Below are 22,161 nucleotides of genomic sequence, written 5' to 3' on the forward strand. Positions count from 1 at the left end.
TTGTTTTGGGGGGGAAAGCTTAATTGCTGCCAAATGTCTTGAACACCTGAATGAGGTCCAGGAGGAAAATATTTGCAAAGCAGTCAACCAAAGGTGCCTTGTTCGGATAGTTCTTTAACTAAATAACAAAATAAACTGGCTAGAAGATGTGAGATTTGATAACAACATTCTTTTTGATAATAAAACAGCTTTTGGGGAAAAAGTTGAAAAATGGCTTGAATTTAAACCCTGAAAGAGGCAGCATCACCTTGCTCCGCACCTTTTGGTGAAAATTCTCCTATTTTTCTCCCCGTGCAGGGCAGTTTGTGTGGATGTTCCCTCCCCTGGAGAAGCAGGACCAGGTGCACCTGCGCCTGCGCAGGGAACCTGCCTGAGGGCACTCGGATGATTTCAGGCTGCATTTCCACCCCGCTCTTCCAACCTTTCCAGCTCACACTTCCCTGCCCTGCCTCCTTGCCCCTGCCCATCTTGGGGCACGGATATAAACCCCTCCAGCCAATATGTTTCCTGTGGGGGCCCAGGTTTGCCTGGAGGGTGCACATGGCCCCTGTCCCATCCCAACTCCTTCACTAGGGACGGAGAGAGGGGATTTTCTGGCAGCTGCTGGTGGTGAGCTCACACTGTGGGCACTCCTTTGGAGCTAGAGCGGCAGGGCAGGTTCCTGCTCCGGCTTTGCTGGAAACCTTGGAGCTCCTGGAGCGTGTGGAAGCAGTGCTGGTCCATTCAGGGATCACAGGTAAGCCAGGCTGGGAGGAAACACCAGCAGCCAGTGCTGGGCACTCCATCACTGCTTCCATTTTTCTGCTCCTTCTTCTTGTCTTCTTCTTCTACTTCTTCTTTTCTTCTTCTTTCTTTCTTCTTTTTCTTCTTCTTCTTCTTCTTCTTCTTCTTCTTCTGTCTCTCCATCCCTTCACCATTTCTCAACTGACATCTCTTGAGCTTTGAGGTAGGATTTGCCACCCTGGATCTGGTTGTTTTTTCACCTTGCATCACTGTAGAAGTGATGAGGGATGAGGAGAGGGTCCCTGTGGTGTGATGGAGCACATGGAAACCCAAGAGCTGAAGAGTCAGCCCTCAAACCTTTCTGCTGCCACCTATTTGGCTCCTGCAGCTGTGATCTGAGCTGCTCTGGGGAGCAGCCAGCCTGGGTTAAGGAGAGGCCATGGTTAACTGTGGAGGTTCACCCTCCAGTCGGTCTGTCTGGTCAGAGCAGGAGCTGCAGATGAGCTCGTTTGTGTTGTGTTCACTCCTGTGTTTTCTGCCTTTGAACTGCTTGGGAAGGGAGGCAGAGGGAGCTGTGGGAGTCCCTCCCTGCTGCACACCCAGGGGACTGCTGGACACGGTGGTGGCTCAGCTCATCCCACTGCAAATGGGGAGTTTCTCCTCAAGAACATCATCAACTGATGAGAGGGTTTGAGACAAACTTCCCTTCCCTGCATTAGAGCTGAACAGATTCTCAAAGAGAAGCAAAGAAAGCTGTTTGCCACCCGTGCCTCGGGAGCTCTGAGATGTCACTGAGGCAGTGTCACCTCAGTACCTGCCTGGTGTCACCCCAAACCTGCTCACTCTGCAGGGCTGGACAGCACGGGTGGCTGGGTTAGTCCCACTCCACATCCAGGGACTGAACTGCTCAGCTCCAGGACATTTCTGTCTCTGCTTTGTACCAAAAATGCAGCTACCATGCTTCCAGATGCCTCTAAGGTTGGCACCTGTCTTCAAAAAAAGTTCTAAAGTCTCAAGGATCTGAAAAAATATATGGCAAATAGGAAACTTCTGATCAAAATAAAGTCAGAACTGCTTTTTCAAGTTAATGAAAGAGTACTGAGAAACAATGAGGACAGGAAAGTTTTTACTAAGGGGAAAAAAACAGGCAGAAGGTTAGACTTTCCTTTTGTTTGGAGTCCCATTTGTACGTGCGGTGCTACCAGAGGTTGGGTCTGGCAGTGGAGAACCCACTGGAGGTGTCAAACTCTGATCCCTTTCACTGGCAAACCAGGGTGGAGATTGGCTGGGAGGGCACTCCAAGCGAAATCCAAATCAGAGGGAAGAGGCACCTCCCAGTGCTCCCAGTGCCCCAGGACTCTGGTAATGCCCAGGGTCTGTGCTGGTGCTCCAGGGCTGAGCTTCCACGAGCCGAGTTCCAGCCCTCAGGAAGATGCTGAGGAATGATGGTGGAGAACAGAGCCAATGAGCACCAATCTCTGTAGGGTTGTCCACTCCCCAGAGGTAACTCACAGAGCACAGGGAAGTCCTCCTGGCAGGAAGGTCTGAGTCATAAAGAAAGTGAGGAGAAGGGAGAAGACGAGGTGACGAGGACTGGGCAGAAATGGGGAAGCGTCGTGTGGCAGCAACGGCGCCTGAGGAGAGATGTTAATGCCATGGATTGGTGACCATCCTGAGTCCAAGAGCATTTTCTGGGGCGATTTGCAACTCCTGCATTGAGGAGAGAGAGGAACTCTTGCGCAGTAGGATGTGTGTTGGGAAGAGGATGAGTCCTTGGTAGCCAGGTAAGGCACTGGGCTGGGCTGGGCTGGGCTGGCTGGTGCCACACGTGTGAGGATCAGGGTTCTCTTTGGGTGTGCAGCCCTCTCCTCCTCTGTGCCCACCACTGACCTTCTCCTCTCTTTTTCCCGAGGTGCCTGACGATGCCGAGCATATTTTCCTACGAGAGTGCTGAAGTGGATTGGTGTGAGAGCAACTTTGTGCGCTCGGCGGTGATCGCAGAGTACTACAACACCGTGAGTGCTGGGGGAGGCTGGGGCTGGCTCCAGGCACCCAGGAGCTGCTTCTGGGATCCAGGCAGGACAGGACATCCCTGTTTTCTTTCCTCCTCCTCGCTCCTTTGAACTCCCTGGTGCTGGAGGGTGCAGGGATGGGGAGAGTTTTCTGAGCTTCAGGTAAATCAGGGGACTTTTGTTGCTTGCAATGGTGGCTCCCCAAAATGTGCTGGGGTCAAGGGCCCTTCTGGTGTGTGTGTGGGGTTGATTCCCAGTGAGAAAACTCTGGCAGAGCTCCTTCACAGCCCAGATCTGTGAGTTCCTGTTATACCAGTCCTGCAGCTCTGCTGCCAACCAGGGTAAGTCCCACACAGGGCTCATGTATTCCAGCTAAATGTACAGGAGTGGCAAAACGAGAGGCAGCACTTCCATGAACCGTGTCAGGCAGGTTGGGAACTCAGAAGGAAGCTGGTGCCTGAGCCAGTTTCACCTCCTGTGATCCTTTTTCACCCAGTGCCAGTGCCTTGGCTGCAGCATGGCTGGAGCATCCATGCCTGCCTGCAGAGGGCTGGGAGATAAGCAGCCTCTCCAAACACATCCTGCTCCCTCAGAGCAATTAAAGGCTCCCAGGGGTGTGAGGCATGTGGATTTACAGCCTTCCACAGGCCTTGTTTACAACTTTTGGCAATTACTGTCTAACACTAGAAGATCTTGTTCTCATGGAAATGGCTCTTCCTCTTTTTTTTAAAGCGTTTCCTGGTTTTAATAAATTACCTGTAATAACGATAATTCCCCAGCTCGAGTCCTGCAGGCTCTAATCGCCCAGCCAGGGTCTCAGAGGAGGGGGCTGTGTGTAGTCACTGCTCTTAGAGGCACTCAACAGAGAAAGATCTGCCAGTCCAGACCTAATCCTGCTTCCCTGTGGCACCCAGCTGGGTGTTTTGTACTGCTCCTGCTGTGTGGGCTCAGAGGTGCAGAGCAAGAGATACAGAAATCACTCAATACTCACATCAGCATCTCAGCTCTTGGGGCATGGAGCAACCTGCTTGAGTGGAACATGTCCCTGCACATGGCAAGGGGTGTGAGATGATCTTTAAGGTCCCTTCCAGCCCAAACCATTCTAAAAGCAGTTGGAAGTGCCCAAAGTCTCTGTGTTTGAGAGAGTCACTACTAACACTGGAGAGGGGCTGATTTCCACCAAGAGCACAAAGCCTGAAAGTGAAGGTTCTGGTTTTGGTCAGAATTCCTTCTAGGAGATAAATTTGTCTCATGTCCTAGTTTGATACATAAGGCAGCATTTTTTAAACACATTTTTGGAGCTGAGATACCATTTACAGCCAGACTGACAAAGTGGCTCAGAATCCTTATCACACCAACAACTATCTCAGGAGCTCTTCAAAAGCACTTCAGTGTCTGATTCCTCTGCTGGACACCAGCTGGTGTGGCCAGATGCATGACTAATTCTTGTAGACCCTCTAATTCCCATAAAACATCAACTCTCAGCTGCCTGGGTCATTTTATGGCACAGGTTTCTGTGGCTACTCCTGAAAATCTCACCCAGGTGCCCAGTCCTAGAGGGAGGCCCCTGCTGGCCACAGCCATGTCCCAGGTTTCCAGACCACATCACTGGGCTTGTTGGGATGAGTTCTCATTGTGTCTGACTCAGGCATAGCGAGGAAAATCTCTCCAAATCATGTCTCAATGCAGATAAAAATGAGTGTGGTACTGAGGGACAGAGGGATATGGACAAGAAAACCCTGCAGGATTTTTTTCCAGCAGTTGGACTTGCCCTTGTTCTCTGTATGACACTGGGCACCTCTTCCTCAGCAGAGAAAGAGCTTTTTATGGTCCCTGCACTGATGTCCTTTTTGCCAGGCTCAGGAGATCAGCAGAGTGCCTGTGCAGGCAGGGAGGGAAACAATTCTATCTTAGGATGTGATTCCTGAGCAGCAGGAATCTAACTCTGCCATGTCAGCTGCCTGCCTCAGGCTGGCTGGTGACCTCCTGTCCAGACAAGGACAGAGGAGCAAACCCTCCTAAAATCTGCCACTATCTGAGCACCTCAGAACAGCCGCAAGGTGTGCTGTGCTCAGGGCCAGACCTTGTCACCAAACGTGAGCAGGAACATCACTGACATGGGGATCACCCCTTCCTCAGCAGCACAGCCTGGCTAGCACTGCCTGGGTCCCTTCCTCAGCAGCACAGCCTGGCTGGCACTGCCTGGGTCCCTTCCTCAGCAGCACAGCTTTAGTCTCACCCCCTGCTGCAGCACAGGGATCCCCCTTCCTGCTCTGGCATCTCCCCCAGGATCAGGCTCCTTGTGATGTGCCCTGAAGGAGGGATTACAGAAATCTGACCAGGCTGAGCTCTGTTGCTATCTCCACTGGCTGCATCCTGCAGATCCAGCTGGGGCTCAGAGCACTATCCCAGGTGTGATCTTAAAAACCTGCATCTTCTCTTCTTCCCTCCACTCATTTGTTCCCTGTATTCATGTTGCTGCCTCTCTGCAGCAAGCGTTTCTGCCCTGAATTAATTATATCAATATTTACCTCAGTGTCAATTTTCCAGAGTTTTAGGCTAGCTGGGAATCCAGCCAGCTCCTACCCAAGCCTCCTGGATCACTAATCAGCAGGGTTTCCTCACAGAGCATCCTCTTCAATGTCTTCCTCCCAGCCCTGCCTGGGGCTGGAGCAGAGCTGTTTTGTGCCAGCAGCAGCAAATGTGCTGCTGGGGATTGCTCTGTGCCAGCCACACTCTCTCAGGCCTGCTTGGCTTCGATGCTTTTTATTAGAAATAAGCACCAGGGGTATGAGAAAAGAATGTAAACAGTACCTTTAAGTACCTAGTAATACATGGTGGCTCATGGCTGGATGCAGTTCAGCAACAAAGCTCTATTTATAGTGACTCAGTGACCCAGAAATTTATTGTCTTCTGGTTGCTTGGGGAAGAGCAGAATTGTGCTCCAGGAGGGTCATCAGTCAGGGATTTGTCTTTCTACCCTCGTTTCTTTGCTGAAATGACCGATCCAGGATGCTGGTAATGACACCCACGTCCTCAGCAGAGTTTCTTTGCAGCAGCTCTGATGCTGCTCACACTCAGAGCTCCCAGATGCTCCACTGAGTGGTGAAATAAAGGGTGCAGATCTGCCAGAGAAGGGCTCAGCGGCAGTGGCAGGGCTGTGTGGGGTGTCATGGCCCACTCACATTCTCACTAATCCCACGGCTCTCTTGCCTGCCCAGAAAGTTGTGCTCAGCTGCCTCATCCCCTGCAACACAGGTCTGCCTTTAGGAACTTGCTGCACAGGTCTGGAGAACCTCAGAGGTGTTCACCTCTGTCTCTGGCCCTGTGGGCTCCTCTGTCAGCTAGAGCTGGTTCACTGTGAGTGACAATGAACTCCCAGCCACAAATCCTGCAAGAATCTCCTTCCACTGCAGAAAGTGCCTGGCTGGAGTGAGGAGCAGCCTCTGCTGCCATTGCACTGCTGCTGTGCTTAAACCAGCACCTCCTGCCTCAATCCAGAGCAGAGGTTGGTCCCACCTGTCACAGGTGAAGGTTCTGTCCCTCCAGCTCAGGCTGGAGCTGCAGAAGTTGGGTCTTCCCAATGATCCCATTAATGCACCAGGATTAGAGCCCTGCTGCTGATCCCAGCCTCGCTTCTCTCCGAGGAAGAGAAGCAAACAGTTGTGCTCAGGTGAGGCACCTGAAGAAGTGACTCACACTTACTGGGGAGTGGGACAGGCTGGGAGCTCAGGCAGGGGGACTCTCACTTGTTCTATCACACCTTGGCCCATCACCAATCCCTCATCTCCCCCGACAGCCCGGGCAGAGGAGTTGGTGCCTCCTGGCCAGTGTCACCAGAGAGGTTGGAATAGAAGCTGTGCTAGTGGGTCCCAGACTGAGCAGAAACTCCAGAAAAACTTCTAATGGGTGTCCTGGGAGCAAAACCCTCCTAACCACGTCTGAGACAGAGCTTGCCACATCCCAGAAGGAAGACAGAAAGTCGGCGTTTACAAATCAGTGCTTGAGCCAAGGAGTGATGAAAACGCCGTGTCCCCCACAGGGGTGTGAGCTGTCCCCTAAGCTCCCAGCTTGGCTGCTCTGCAAGGAATCCCGTTTATCTTCCTGACCCTATTGGCACGGCTCCCCTGGTTATCCCTCCTCTCTGTTATCTGATCTTGCACATCCCGTTCCCGAATTAATGAAGTGATAACACAGCTATCATGTAATTAATGGCACTGTTGCAATGCCCGGTGCTCAGGGATCCAGAGCTCTCCTCTCCCTCACTAACTGCGTGCTGACACTCGCACTCTCCTGCCTTTTCTCCAAGCGTTTTCCCTCTCCTTGCTATCCCTGCTTGCCTTCCAAAAGCCTCCTTAATCATTTCAGGGAAAAAAAAAAAAAAAAAAAAAAAAAAAAAAAAAAAAAAAAAAAACAAAAACAACAAAAACGTTTGAAGTATGGTTGTTGTTTGAACACATGGTTTGATTTCTCAGTCGTTTCTGAACAATTTGACCTCGAGGGTGCAAGTGGGAGCAGCACTTCCCTTTTCATGGCTGGAGTGGGAATTGGCCTGGATTTGGCTCTAAGCACCTGTGGAAAACCGATACATTCGGCCTGAGAACTGCTGCTAATGGGAGCATCAACTTGTCTCATGGAAGCCTCAGGGAAAATCAAGATGAATCTCCGGTGTTTAAGGGAATAGAGATCTCACATTAGGCGTGAATTGTGTTTCCCTCTGGAATAGGATGGGGTGTGTTCCAGAGAGATGACAACATCCCAGTGATTTGCAGCCCTGTTACCATAAACTGGGATCCCAGGGGACATCACAAGCCCAGCACAGATTTTACAATTTACCTGATGCTGCTGAGGCGAGGGAGAATCCAGCTGTGGATGCCGAATTCCAGGCATGGGGTCTGGGTCAGCATGGAGCTGGAAGATGAAAGGAAAAGGATTGTTAGGCTGAGATAAAAGTCACTCTGGTGCTTTGCCAAATGGCACTTCAGCAGATGGCTCCAGAGCCCCAAAGAGCTGTCTGGCAGGTAAATGCAGCACCATAATCCCAATATTTCATAAGCAAAAACCATTTTCTCTGGGGAGGCCGTGCTTCCCAGTGATATCCCTTCCCTGAGCTTGCAAAGTCAGGCGAAAAAGGGTAGGAACCCACAGAGGGTGATTAAATTAGTTCAGATTTCCCTCCCCCGTGCTGCAGGGTGGAGCAGACCTGGCCCAGCAGACAGGTCCAGGCTTTGGGCACTCGCTGCTCCTCCCCAGCTCCCACATTTTGCCCATCAGCATCTCCTCTCTCCAAAGCAATGGCACCTTCAGTCAGTCCAGCAAAGGCTGAGCCCCACCACCGTCCCCTGCTCCCCAGCACCATCCTCTCCTCCCCAGACTAATCAAAGTCCATCAAAGGAGGAATTTTGCAGAGTTGGAAACCAGAGCAGAAGAATTCCTCTGTGTTCGTTTGCCAGGTGTATTTAGAGGAGGTTTATGACCTCATGTAATTACCAGTGTCCAGAACACCTCCCTCCCCAGGCCAGGTGGCTTCACACCTGACACCACAGGATGTCACCTCAGTCCTGCCTGTTCCCACCTACTGATGTCCTGCTCATCCTGCTGCTCTCCACCACACCCACTCCCAGCTCAGGATGTTTTGCTGACCATGGCTTGCTGTGCTGGCAGAGCTCCTCACACCCTCCCAGCCCCTCACAGGGGAATCACTGCTGGCTGGAAGGGTCAGGAGCCATCCAGGCAGCTCCTGGAGGGTCTGGGTTGACACCAGAACAGAGGAGTTGCTTAGAGACACCGGGCAGCTGAAGATAAACCAGCATCACCCAAAAGGGACACAGCAGCTCACCCTGGGCTTGCTGGCCCCAGAGGGAGGGCAGAGGTGTCTGCAGCCACTGCAGCCAGAGCAAGAGCTGCCCTTCCAGTCCCAGCCCAGCTCTGTCCTCTCCCTGTGCCGAGAGCAACTCCTGTTTCCACACGAGGCCTCTGCTGGAGATCAGGATCCTCCTCACACACAGAGATACTGAGGTACGTGGTGGGATGGGGATTGCCAGGATCTGAGTGTGCATCTTGTTTTTCAGATCAGCAATGTGAGCTTCTTTTTGCTGTCTCCTGCACTGCTGTACCTGAACCGGGAGTACTGCCAGAAGAAAGCTGTGCCCCTCTACTTTGTCTCGGGGCTGCTGCTCCTCGTAGGTGGGTGCCAGTGTTGCCAGACTACCCAATATGAGACCTTTGGAGGGTCTCAGTAGCCAAAGCACAGGGAAAACTCGGGTGGGCCACCAAGTAGCCAGGTCTGTTTGAAGCCTGCAGCCCATGATTCCTGCCAGCTGTGGATATGCAGCTTCCAGCCCTGTAATTACCCATGGTGTGACTGGACTGACTCAGCCCAGCCCCTTGAACACCAAAATCCATGCCCTGCTCTTCAGGAATGGTGTATCTTCAGGAACAGCTCCCCTAGGGCTTGTGGGAGGATGGAGCTCTGTCATCTCAAGGTGCTCTTGCTCCTTGCAGGTGCCTTCTCCATGTACTTCCACATGACCCTGAGCTACGTGGGACAGCTCTTGGATGAGCTCTCCATCCTCTGGACACTGGCTGTGGCTTATTCCTTCTGGTACCCACAGGCTTACTTCCCCAAGTGCATCAAGACCAGGTATGACACAGAGGGACACAGTGCAGGCTCTGAGGGAGGGATGGGACATTGTCACTGAGGTGTAGTGACCCATGGATCCCCCAGTTCCCCTGCAAGGGGTCAGCTCTGACGTCACTGAAGGGCTTTAAGGCCAGGCCCTCCTTCTTTTGGTGCTGACAGAGGAGAAGTCACAACCCTCCTGTGCCAGGCCCCTCTCAGCTGGAGCTGTTTGTGTTTGTGTCGCTGCAGAGCAAACTTTGCATGGAGAATTTCAAAATTAATTAGGAAATGAAACGTTCCTGAACATTAGCATTCAATTACTCACCCTGTCAATCTGTTCCAGCATCCTCTATCATCCACAGAGTTTTCCCTCAAGGCTGAGGGGGTTTCCCATAGGACAAGATGGTTACACCCCTCATTTCAAGGAGGGCTGGCTGGAGGAGCCCAGCAGAAAAGATGGGGCCATTGGGAGGGCCTGGACCAGCAGAAATGGGAACCCGGCAGGGCTTTACTCAGAGGATGTCCCGTCCTGGATGAAGCCCCCTGAGTCAGCCTAATTCCTTGCAAAGACCTGCTCCAAGTCTGCTCTTCCCATGCCGAACAGGAGGTCACCAGGAGTTCACCGTGGAGACGGGGCTGGGAGAGAGGGAAGGGACTTGGGAAGGGATTTGCATGTGAAAGGCCCCACTGAGCCCTATTGTTGCTCAGGGAGCCCAAATCGGTGTTAGCACAGTCCTGCCTGGCAGCCCTTCCCTGTGCAGAGCTCCCTGCCTTTGCCTCATCCCTGGCACCATCATGGAAGAGCAGGAGCTGCCCCCTGGGCTGTGCACAGACCCACTGGGGGCTGTCACCTCAGCCTTCCTGCCAGGACCCCACAGACACTGAGCTCAGCCTCGTGCAAACAGACAAGGGATGCTGGAGAAGCTTTTCCAGTCTCAGGACAGGAGCAGGACCTTTCCCATCCTTACCCTCCCCTCCTGTGAGCCCTGGGGGCACTGACACTCACTCCCAATTCCCCTCAGGAGGCATTTCTTCTGGCTGACTGGTATCACCACCGTGATCAGCACCTTGATGTCTTTTGTCAAGCCGACCCTCAATGCCTACGCGCTCAACTGCATCGCCTTCCACCTGCTGTACATGACCAGGAAGGAGCTCAAGAAGTAAGGAGGGGGCTCGGGGCTGACCTGCAGGCCCAGCTGTGCTCGTGTCAGGCAGTGACTCTGTCCTCAACAGTGAATTGAGCCCAAGTCTTCACCAGCCACATGTACTGGGGAGGGGCCAGGCAGGACCGTGGGCAGCGGGGTACAGGAAGGGCACCTGGCCCAGGTGGCCACACAGAATGGGGACAACCCAGGGGACAGTGGTGGAGTCATCATCCCTGGAAGTTTTCAAAAACCCTGTGGATGTGGTGTTTGAGGACAGGGTTTTGTGCTGAACATGGTGGCAGTGCTGGGTTAGCAGTTGGACATGATGATCTTACAGGTCTTTTCCAGCCTTTACAGTTCTGAGTCCGTGATTCTCCCCCCCAGCTGCCACCTCTGCAGCTCCTCCCCCTTTGTGGGGCATTTGGGAGCTACTGTGGGGCTGGGAGGACCCAACAGGGTCTAGAGAGAAAGACAGGAGTGCTTTGGCATCTCCCAGCATCATCCTCACACCCAGAAAGTCAGAAATCCCCTCCCCAGAGCCAAAATTCTCCAGTTCCTGTGGAATCCTGAGGAATACACTCCAGAAGGAGCCTGCTGGGGTTTGCACTGCTGCATGTGCAGGCAGGAACCAGCCCTCTTTAAAACTCCCTTTCCTTCCAACATGATCACTCTGCTCCCTGTCACTCACTGTGTCCTACAGGTGCAATGACAAACGTGTTCACCGGATGGCCGCGGTCATGGTGATGTGGTGGGCACTGGCCATCACCAGCTGGATCAGTGACCGGTGGCTCTGCTGGCTCTGGCAGGCCATCAACTTCCCCTACTTCCACAGCTTCTGGTAAGGGCTCCAGGAACCCCAGCCCAAACATTTCCTGGGCTGAAAGGTCCACAGCAGACAAACAGCAGCTGAGATGAAACACTCAGCTGCATTATTTCCCCATCCTCTCCCCCTTTTCTGTCACTGTGGGTGCTTCTCCTCATTCAGCCCAAGGATTCACCACTGTTTAATGTTCCCTTCCTCCTGCACACCAGCCAACCAGCAAGTGAAATGGCTCCAGAAGTCCCTCCAGGTGGGCAGCTGGCTCTCAAAGGGCTGTGGCTGCTCTCGGGTGCTGTGTGAAGTGCAGTATCCCTGGGGTTGTTTTAGCAGCCAAGCTGAAAGGCAGGGCTTTGTTTGGACCTGACATTTCAGTGCCTGCCCAGGTGGGGCTGCAAGTGCTGCACATTCAGATCCATCCTCACAAAGCACTGGGATGCCTGGGACAGACAATGCACAATGCAGCCAGGAAACGGGGAATGGTTGGAAGGAGGCCCCTATGTCACCCCAGCCCCTTTGTACCAGGAATTGTCCCCAGCCCAGCTCACAGAGCACTGCCAGGATTTCCCTGTAGGCACAAGCCCTGCAGGACCCACACTCCCTGCAGCCTTCATGGGACCTTTAGGGGCTGCAGCCTCAGGGTTACCATGCCAGCAGGCAAAGATCCCTCTGTCCAACACAGGTTTTTGGTTTCCTTGGCAGGCACGTGCTGATAGCCCTGTCCCTGCTGTACTGCTGCCCGCTGGTCATTTATTTTGACGTCACCTACGAGATGCCCTCGTTCAAGCCAAAGCTGGAATACTGGCCCAGCGACTCATGGCCTGTTGTGGTGCCCTATGTCACCCTGGAGGAACCCCACAAGCAGTGCTAGAGCTGGGTGCCCTCAGACCTCCCTGGGCCACGGGGTGTGCCATGCTCACATGGGGAACATCTCGGTTGTGCTCCTCCTGTTCCTCAGGCAGGGACACTGTGGTAGTGGAGGGGGCAGGGAGTAGCTGAGGCCTCGTGATGCTGGGCATGAAGCAAGGTGGGAGCCCACAGGTGCCTTGGAAGGCTCTGCCCAGACTGGTGTTCAGAGAGCTGGAGATTTCCTCCAGCAGATCCCCACGAGGAGGGGAGGGACACAGTGCTGCTTCTGTGTCCTCTGTGTTAGTCAAGGACCAGCACCCCTTGCTGACAAGGGCACAGCAGAGAACACTGAAGCCAAACTGGTGACAGCTGGGTTTGTTGGGGCTGCTCTAATTATTATTATTAACTCTATTTATTGATGTATGTGGTCTTACTCAGGAGAGCTGTGCATTAAAGCTGTGGACACTGACTTATACTGAAGCCCATTTTTGTTCTTCTGACTGCACCCCATCCTCTCATCTGCCAGTCACTCCCATAGACAGGGGGGCAAATCTCTCTCTGACCCGGGGAGAGCTGTTTATAAAGAGAAATCCTGGGTGACAGCCCAAAAGAGGCTCTGCTGGCCCAGGTCCTGGCGTGCCCTGCCTCAGGCTCTTCCCCTTCCTCAAACCCCAGTGGCCCTTGTTCCTCCCCAGCTCTGAGTCTCCAAAGGCCACAAAGGTAACTTAGAGACTCCTCTGATTTCTGGAAGAGCTGTCTGGGGGCAGGATGAGGTAAGGAGCCAGGATGGTCAAAGCTGGCTGAAGGAGGGGATTGTCCCTCTCTGCTCTGCCCTGGGGCAGCCTCACCTCCAGTGCTGGGGGCACTTGGGGCACCACAAGATCAGAAGGATCCAAAGCTGTTGGAGACTGTCCAAAGGAGGGACACGGAGTTGGGGAAGGCTCTGAGGAGAGGCTGAGGGCACTTGGCTCGTTCAGCTGGAGCAGAGGAGACTGAGGAGAGGCTCCTCGGGGACTGCAGCTCCTCCCGAGGGGAGGCGGAGGGGCAGGGGCTGAGCTCTGCTCTGGGACAGGGACAGGAGCCCAGGAAGGGCTGGAGCTGTGTCAGGGCTTGGGATGGAGCTCAGGGAAAGGTTCTTCCCCCCGAGGCTGCTGGGGCACTGCCCAGGCTCCCCAGGGAATGGTCCCAGCCCCAAGGCTGCCAGAGCTGCAGGAGCGTTTGGACAACGCTCTCAGGGATGCTCAGGGTGGGATTGTTGGGGTGTCTGTGCAGGGCTGGCGGCTGGGCTGATGGTCCTGTGGGGATCCCTCTCAGCTCAGGATATTCTGGGATTCTTTGATTCTATGACAGTCGATAAATTGTCATTACTTTTGCAGGAACAAAGAGATGCAAAACCTCAGAGAAAGACAGTATTGTGCTATCCAGGTTGTTCACACTGTTGCTCTCACAGCCATGGAACACTCTCCTGTCCCCTAAATCTTGCTGCTCACAGTGACAAGCTGAGCCTTGGTGGTGGGTCTGGGTCCTGGCCCAGCCTGCAGGGACTGTGGCTGGGGAGCATCAGGGCTGGCAGGTGGCTGAGGCTGGCTCCCTGCAACCACACCAAGGTAATGTCAGTCCAGGGACCATTTTTGGGCCCCTGCGAGTAAACCAACAGCAGGAGCACTCTGGATTTTTTTTCTCTGAGGTGATGGGCAGTGCCTTCTCCCATGGCCGCGGCTGTCTCGTGGCTCCCTCTGCAATGGTCCCCAGGGCCACTAGATGGCAAATTCGGCTCATGAACCCCGAGCAATATTTCATCCTGCGAGAGGGATGCCTCGCCACGGACTGGACTCCCAGGCCCCGTCCCTCTGCTCTCTCCCTCCCCCAGCACCGGGGTCAGACACCTCTCCGCCAGCACGGCCACCCCCCAGACACCTGCACAGGGTGCCGGGCACTGGGAACTCTCATCTCCAGCCTGTGCAGGCCCCTGTCTGCCCCTCCTGGTGCCCATCCCGTCCCTTTGCCTCTTTGTCCCCTCCGAGTGCCACCACTCCCACCTCTCCCCTCATCACCCCGTCTCCCTTTCGCTGACCCTCCGTGCCGCTCTCCCCCCTCCTCACCCTTTCCCCGGCCCATCACATTCTTCCCCAGCCTATTAATAACTTCTGGGCAATTGCACCGGGTCCCCGCTGGGCCGGGCCCCGCCGCCGCCGCTGCCCCGCGCAGCCACTGAACGCGCCGGCAGCAAGTTCAAAAGTGCAGCGGGGCTTTCACAGCCCCCAGCCCCGTCGGGGGGTGGAGGAGGCCGCTTCCAAAGAAAAGGCGGCGTTGCCAGGGAGCCCCTGGCACAGGAAAAGGGGGTCACCTTCACCTCCGGCAGGACCCGCCGGGATGGACGGGCGCCAGCGGCCCCGCGGGCTGGAGATGCCGAGAGCGGCCGGGGGGATGAAGGGCCGGGCCGGGGCCGAGCGGGGCTAATTGGCCTCCTCCGGCCGCAGAGCCCCGGTGGGATGCTCGGCCCGGTGGCCAAATTCCCCCGTGCGGTATGGAAATAAGGGAGGTGTCCCCGGCGCTGCTGCCGGGAGAACAATGTTGCCGCAGTTGAGTGACTGTAACAGGCCCCGATGACAGCCGGGGCCGCGTTAAAAATGCCTATTCAAGCAGATCAAGACATTGAGAGGCCTCGTGGGGATCTGAAACCCTCGGGGATTTCTGGATGAGGCCAGAAGCTGAATCCCCAGCCCTGGGAACCTGGGGAAGAAAAAAAAAAAAAAAAAAAAAAAAAAAAAAAAAGAGAGAGAGAGAAAAGAAAAGAAACCCACAAAGCAGCTTTAAAAGGGCGGCAGCGCCCGAGGCTGGGCCTCCTGCTCTGAGCAGGGCTGCAGCCTGAGGAAGCAATGCAGCCCCAAACCCAGCCTGGGACAGGGCTCTGGGCATCCCCAGCACTGCACAAAGCCTGGGTTTGCACCTCCAAAATGTCCCCGAGCTGCTGGGGATGCTCTGTCCTTCCTGCCCGGGAGCCAAGGCTGCAGCCTGTGGTGCAGAGATGACAAACATCCCTAAAAACTGTCAGGGGGACAAAGGGATGGCCAGAAGGGTGAATGGGGAACTCCTCAGGGGGTGAGAGGCAGCAGTGGCCCCTTCTCACCAGCCTGGGGAGTTGTGAGGGTTCCCTGTGCCCCGGGGGGTCCTTGGCCGTGGGGATGTGACAGGGTGACACCAGCTCAGCACAGGCCACCTGGCAGGAAGGGAGGGAGGACCTGCAAACCTCTGTGCTCAGGGGGTCAGGCTGGGACTGGCCAAAAAGAAACCTCTCCTTAATTCTGGCACATCATTGCCCTGCTTTGGTTCTCCACGTGGCTGCATAAACCACAAAAAAGAGAGGCAAGAGAAGGTGCGGGAATGAGGAAGAGGATGGAGGCTGCTGCTGTCAGCTGATGCCAGATTAAAGAGGTTGGGAAACAACAGCATCAGTGGAGTCTATTTGGTGCAATTGCAAAACAAATGAAAGAAAAACGTTGATAAGGCACCAGTCCTGCAGCATCAAGGATTAACATTTACCTGTTCTGCTGCACCAGTTGCCTCCCGCTGTTTCAGATTCCCAGGATCTGGCTGGCAGGCTGGAAACTTTTCAAGGCAGAGTGATTTATCTGTAAAAGATATTGCACATTCATAGACCTGCATAAATAATGCAAAAGTAATTAATAATAACTCAGTCCCAGCTCTTAACAATGCCAGGAAAAGAAATTGCTTCACTGGAGTGTCGCTTATGCCTTTTGGAAAAGATCTTTATTTGTTAAAGTGCCTCCAAGAGAAAGGACAGGGTAGTTTTGAAACAGGGAATGGATGTCACACAGTCCTGGGATTTTAGTGCCAGCCTGGCAATCTTCAGGATTGATTTAAAGAACCTTCTGCTGGAATCATGTGAAACCAACACTAATTCAGCTTAGGTTTTATGTTTAGTTTTAATCTCCTATGTCTGCAGTCAAAAGTTTGAGACCATGAGCACAAAGGGCTGAGAAACCCAGGAAGGAAAGAGATAAGCTCCAAGAATTATTACTTACAAAAATCTTGTCCTTTCAACTCTCAGTTTAACTTTTGAGATTTGACACAGGATTTCCAACTTGGGGTCTTGCAGTCCAGTCCCACCCACTTCATTTTTTTTTTTCTTTCTTTTTTCCCCCCTCACTGTTTTTCCTACATCCTTGCTGTCCATTTTTCTCAGAAGACAAAATTAACCATAAATGCCAGGATTTCATAAATATTGATGGCTGTTCTGGAAAGGTAGAAGCTATTAGAGCCTGACTAGCTGACAGGGAATACTGTCACTATATTCCAGGGAATGCTCTGTTTTTGCAGGGTGTCGAGGTCCCTGCCTGTGTCCTTCTGTCTGAGCTGCACCCACAGCCAGGGCTGGGTTTGACCAGGGATCACAGAGATGTGGGGAAGAAGAAGTACAGCCATTACCTGGGCAAATAAACCAGCTGACCAAAAAATGAGGTTTTAATCAAAAGATCAAATAATCTCTTCAGCTGTTTCTATAAACCCCTGTGGTTTGGTTCCACTTGGGAAGACATTCTCACTGCTGCTGGCAGAAGAAAAACAAGCAGCTCCTTTCTGTCTGGCAAAGTGGTTTGAATAACTTCAACTCTCCACTAATGGCTGCTATCAAAATACCTTAAATGGAAGGATTAATTTTACTGTGCCTTCCCATTACAGCTCGAAAGGTGGTTTCAATTAGGGTCATTCTCCAGTGGTTTTTTTGTTCACTTTCTATGAACATTAAGTCACTTCTGCCCCTATTTGTGAGCTCAGTTCTGCAGAGGTTCTTCACAGATGTGTTCAAACACAAAACTGGATTGTAGTGAAATGTCACACTTTGCTTCTTCGGCACAAACATTTAACAAAAGGTGAAAATTTACCTGAAATGCTGAAATATTCAACATTAAGTTGTGGATGGGGTTATAAATTTCACAATCTGCTGTAGATGATGCATTTATTTAGATATGCCTTCAACAAGAGACCAGCTGTCTCAGCTTCCTGAAATGTTTAAGCATATGTTTAATTTTAAGAATATGAATAATTCCATTGATATCAATGGCACTTACTTACACTTCAGAATATATTTTGCTGAGATGGAGCAAGGAATAGTGCCATGTAATGCCAATAAAGTGCAAATTGCAATATCTCACTAAGTGCTTTCTGGGACCAATTTAAAAATTAATCAATGAAGATCTGTCGTGTGAAAACGCAGGAATTAATATATGTGAGGTTTTGCTGTTTGCTATCCTAATATTGCCAAGTATTAACATCCACCAGAGCACTGACAAGTGAAATCAAACCCAAATCTGTGAAACAGAGCAAAAATGGCAACAAGTTGCATGTGTTGCTCATCATGAATCATCCTATCAGGCTTCGTGATTTACCTGTGTAACATTAAATAAGATTTACCATCCTTACAGGCAGACACAGATATAGATTAATTCCAATTAAGATTTGGAATCAGATGATCTTGAAGGTCCCTTCCAAGACAAACACTCTCAGGGATGCACAGGGTGGGGTTGTTGGGGTGTGTGTGCAGGAGTTGGACTCACGATCCTTGTGGGTCTCTTCCAGTTTGCGATATTCTGTGATTCTATGACTCCTTGTGATTAAAATATCATAGAGCAAAGGGTCAAAAATAACATTATTTCCCTCCTCCTGCCTCTTACCCTCTACAAAACTTTTTTTTACAAGGATCAAATAAAAATTTCCAGGCACAAACACTTCAGCCATTTGTATTTGCCCTCACAATTTTACTCCTCACGAGTTCAACACCCCTGACACTGCCTGTGACCTACAGGGACCTGGGCCATGCCCCTCTTCCCCTGGGATGGTGTCACCAGATAAATAACTCTATATCCATATGCAAATGATTGCTGTTTTCAAGCTGTTCCCCAGCGACCTCACACACTGCCCAGACGGTGCAGGAATATGTTTCCCACATATGTCAGATGTTTCGTGACACATTTCACACGTATTTAAAATAAATCTCCTGGCCTATAAAAATGCCCAGGCACCCAAACCAAGCTTTCTGCACCTGCAGTGTTTGCAGAGTGCAATTCCAAAACTGCATGAAGTGGGTCCAAATTGATTGATTGAATCCTTCATCCAGCTCAAATATTGATGGTTTATAACTTTATAATTGCAGTGGGTTCACTCAAGGGAGGGTATTACCTGGCCTTTTTTGATGGCTGAGTAACAAAGGGAAAGGATTTGTTACAGCTCTGCCTCCACAGTGACAGCTCTGAATCCTCCCTGTGTTGGTCAAAACAGTGTTTGTCACATGTGTTTGTCACTTTATATTCCAGCCTGACTCCCTTGAAACTGCACTGGTTGTGCTTTTATGCAACAAAATCCAGCTCCAGGGTGTTCGAGATGTGCCAGGCTGCTAAAAAACAGCTTTGCTGCAATCAGGGGCACTCCTGTCTCACAGGTAACGATGGCACTGATAAAGCTGAAGTTTCAGTGGGCTGAATTTCAGCATGGCAGGGCCAGCCAAATGCCCTGAGTCACAGCACGTTGGCATAGCCCCCACTGCAGCGTGGGGCACGATCTGAGCTGGTATTGTACCTGAGCCAGGTAGAGCAGGGCTCATTTGCATACATTTGCACATGTGGCAACCCCTCCTGCAGTTGCTGTACAGACAGGTGAAAGCTCTCTTTACACCATTCCAGAAAAACAGTTTAGTGGAATCTGTCATGGAAGCAGCTGACCCAGAATCCACCAAAAAAATCTGAAATTCCTAATAATTTCATACAATCACAGAATCAATCACAGTGGTTCAAACCAGCAACCCAGCAGCACCACCACTCAAACCATGTCCCTAGAGGCCGCACCCACAAGTTTTCTGAACACTTCCAGCAATGGTGATTCCCTAACTGCCCTGGGCAGCCCATTCCAATGCTTCACAACCCTTTCTGTGAGGAAATTTTCCCAATATCCAACCTAAACCTTCCCTAGACCAACTTGAGGCTGGATTTTGTCCTGTCCCTTGTTCCCTGGGAGCAGAGCCAACCCCTACATGGCTGCACCCTCTTGTCAGGGAGTTGTGGAGAACCAGAAGGTCAGCCCTGAGCCTCCTTTTCTCCAGGCTGAGGCCTGGAATGCTACGGGCTCTGAAAAACAGCCCCAGGGGCTCTGGCTTTGTCTCACAATGTGCTCTGAGTGCAGAGAGCATCACACACCTGGACTGGGGATTCACTGCCCCCGGAAAATGCCAGGGGCTCTCCAAACCACCAGGCCGAATTACTGAGGTTGGAAATAGCAGAAACACCAGTGCCAAGAGGAAAAGGCTCCACACAGCGTGAGAAGGGCTCAGGATGCTCAGAACCAGGGCAAGCATGAGCGTGCACCCATTGGACTGCCACCTTTGTGGTAATGCAATCCCTACACCTCTAGCAGGTGCTTCCAAATAGAGAAAGAGTCTCACTTTACCTTTTGACATGTTAAGAAGTTAGCTAGAAAGTTCTGTGGATTTCTCTTTGTAATTGGCTGGGAGCCAGCCCAGAAGTGTAGATTGGACCCCGAGAATGTTACTCAAAGATTGTTGTTACACTCATTGGGCCAAGGGACAAAAAGCCCACCTATTAAGTACTATAGAGAGAGAACAAAGGAACTCCATGCTTTTTGAGGTGCTGTAGCAAGCAAGGAGTTTGTCCCTGTGCTGTGCTCAGCTTTATTGTTTTGGTTTTTTGTATTATTTTCTATCTTTATTAAAACCTTTTTGATTTTTCGAGACACTCTCAATCAGCCATCTCACTCATTATTATAGCCACATTTCTGCCAGGCTGGCCCTCAGTGTGTGGGTAAAACCCCTACACCTTAGAGCCCTAGGAAACTCCAAACACTGGGAGGGCCTTGGGAGAGGTTCTGTCTCAGTGTATTTGTAGAATCATGGAATGGTTTGGGTTGGAAGGGACTTTAAGCCTATCCAGTCCCACCCCTGACACAGGCAGGGTCACCTTCCACTATCCCAGGTTGCTCCAAGCCCCACTCGATCTGGATTTGGAAACTTCCAGGGATGGGGCAGCCACAGCTGCTCCAGGCAATGTGGGATAGAATCCCCTACTCACTTTTTGTGTTCTTCAACCCAGAACAGAACTCAGAACAGACTCTTTGGTCAGACTTCCCTACCAATCTCCTTCTGCCATGTACTATTTTTCAAGCTATTTTGCCCCTCATATGGTATTTTTCAGTGGCCTAAAGGGTACCCTGCCGAGGGTGACAGCCCTCAGTCACAAGGTGGCCTCTCTCTCAGCATGCAGATGGGCACCTTTCAAAGACCTTGGCAGCAGCCAAAAGCAGCCCTGTGCAGAGCAGACACCGATTTCAGCAGTGGATCTGCCTCCCTCCTATTGTCCCACGATTGTGTTTGCTCCAGTGGCCACATGAGGTGCCCGGGCCCGTCTTCTGCAGCTGTCCTTGTGCCAGCAGTTTGTATTCAGCCTGGGACAAATCCAGCTGGTGAAATTCTCCCTGTGGCAGGTCTGGCCAGCTCTGGCAGCACCAGGCTGTTACATCACTTGGCCAAAGCTGACCTCTGCCTGCAGAGCACAAGGGGAAGGTGCCCTCACCTCAATAGCCAGCGCGGAGGATTGATGGGTGTCACTTCAGCAGCCCATTATAATGCCAAGCTCACCTTTGGTGTTAATGAGGCCCCTTCATTAACAGCCTGGAGCAGAAGGGTCAGGGGCTGAATAGTGACAGGCTCCTTTCTCCCCCAGCAGGCTGGTGCTGCTCATTCAGAACTGGGTCACGTTGGCGGGGCAGTTCGAGGACGCTTGTGCTGCCCATGTTGCATCTGCAAGGGACGTGATGTGTTTGGGACTATTCATCTGGCTCTTTTCACCAGCACTAAATACCCAGAAAGAATAAAATAAATTCTCATTGTGTTCCCGCTTACTGAGAGAAAATTTTCCCTCTTCCTTCTGGTTCGGAGGGTTATTGTACATTTAAATCCTTCTGCGTTTTTCAGTAGCTATAGCATGCTATAATTTAGATTTTCCTCGGGCACAAAAGAACGTAGTTAAGCTAAACTATATTACAGTGTGGGTTGGGTTTTTTTTTTACAAAGTCCTTCATTAATAAGGAACTCAAGAATTTCCAAGCTGTCTGTAATTTTTCCCAGATGCAGCTAGTAGTTGCTAGGAGTATCTTTTTGGCAATCAGAGTTTTTGGTTATTAACAATCTGGGCTCTTGCTACACTACACCAGTGTTAAATATGTTCTGTGAACACTGCAGTGTGGAGTGTGAACTGCAGAAGGGGAAGGCAGACAACAGGCAAAAGAAAATCATTTTTTTAGAAGAATAAACACTGCTGGGGTTCACAGCTGATTGAAACAAGCACAGGATTCCCTGCAGGGATCCCAGTGTTGATTAACAAACCAGGAGCCGGCATGGCTGCAGTTCTCACTCACCCCTCACTCACAGCTTCTCCCTGTCACCCTGAGGTGACCCTGTGCCAGACACAGACCAGAGCAGCACCCAGGTGCCCCCAGAGAAACCAAATCCTCCCTCAGCTTCAGGACATTTTCAGAGGCTGCACACAAGGATGTGATGCTGTGTTTGGCAAAGTCTTGGTCCACACCAGGAGAAAAATCTCTGCCCCTTCTTACTTAAATGTCACCAATTCTGGGTTTCAGCTGCAGATTTGCTTATCATGGGAACACCACAGAGCACTTGGCTTATGGGATGCGCTTTGCAGAAGTGGGTGAAGACCACTGTCATCATTTTGCAGCTGTCAGAGAAGGCAGTGAAGTCACTGACATCCAGAACTTGAGAGTCTTTCCACTCAAGCACGTTGAACATGGGCACAAAGTGGAAGAGTGAATTTTCTCAGAGAAACTCTGCACAAATGTAAGGTTTCTGTCCTAATCTTTAAATCCTTTAGAGCTATTACAAGATGATAATTTTTCTGCACTGCCTGATTCTTTCTGTGCTGGAATCAGCCTTGCCTGTTCCCTGGCTGG

At 51.7% G+C, this 22,161-nt stretch overlaps 1 protein-coding gene across 2 annotated transcripts; it reads left to right on the forward strand.

Annotated features, from left to right (window-relative positions):
* Nucleotides 1–413: 413 nt before the first annotated feature.
* On the forward strand, nt 414–12,584 carry ACER1 (alkaline ceramidase 1). Of its 2 annotated transcripts, none has more exons than XM_083879984.1 (7): nt 414–736; nt 2,636–2,738; nt 8,807–8,921; nt 9,240–9,378; nt 10,380–10,517; nt 11,203–11,340; nt 12,022–12,584. In XM_083879984.1, exons 2-7 carry the CDS (start codon nt 2,646–2,648, stop codon nt 12,188–12,190), a joined length of 792 nt encoding a protein of 263 aa, XP_083736110.1. In that variant the 5' UTR covers nt 414–736; nt 2,636–2,645; the 3' UTR covers nt 12,191–12,584. The 2 variants fall into 2 exon arrangements, with proteins under 2 accessions (XP_083736110.1, XP_083736111.1); XM_083879985.1 differs by lacking the exon at nt 414–736 and adding an exon at nt 2,267–2,507.
* The last annotated feature ends 9,577 nt before the right edge of the window (nt 12,585–22,161 follow it).

Source organism: Zosterops lateralis (assembly GCF_965231275.1).
Source record: "Zosterops lateralis genome assembly, chromosome: 29".
NCBI lineage: Eukaryota > Metazoa > Chordata > Aves > Passeriformes > Zosteropidae > Zosterops > Zosterops lateralis.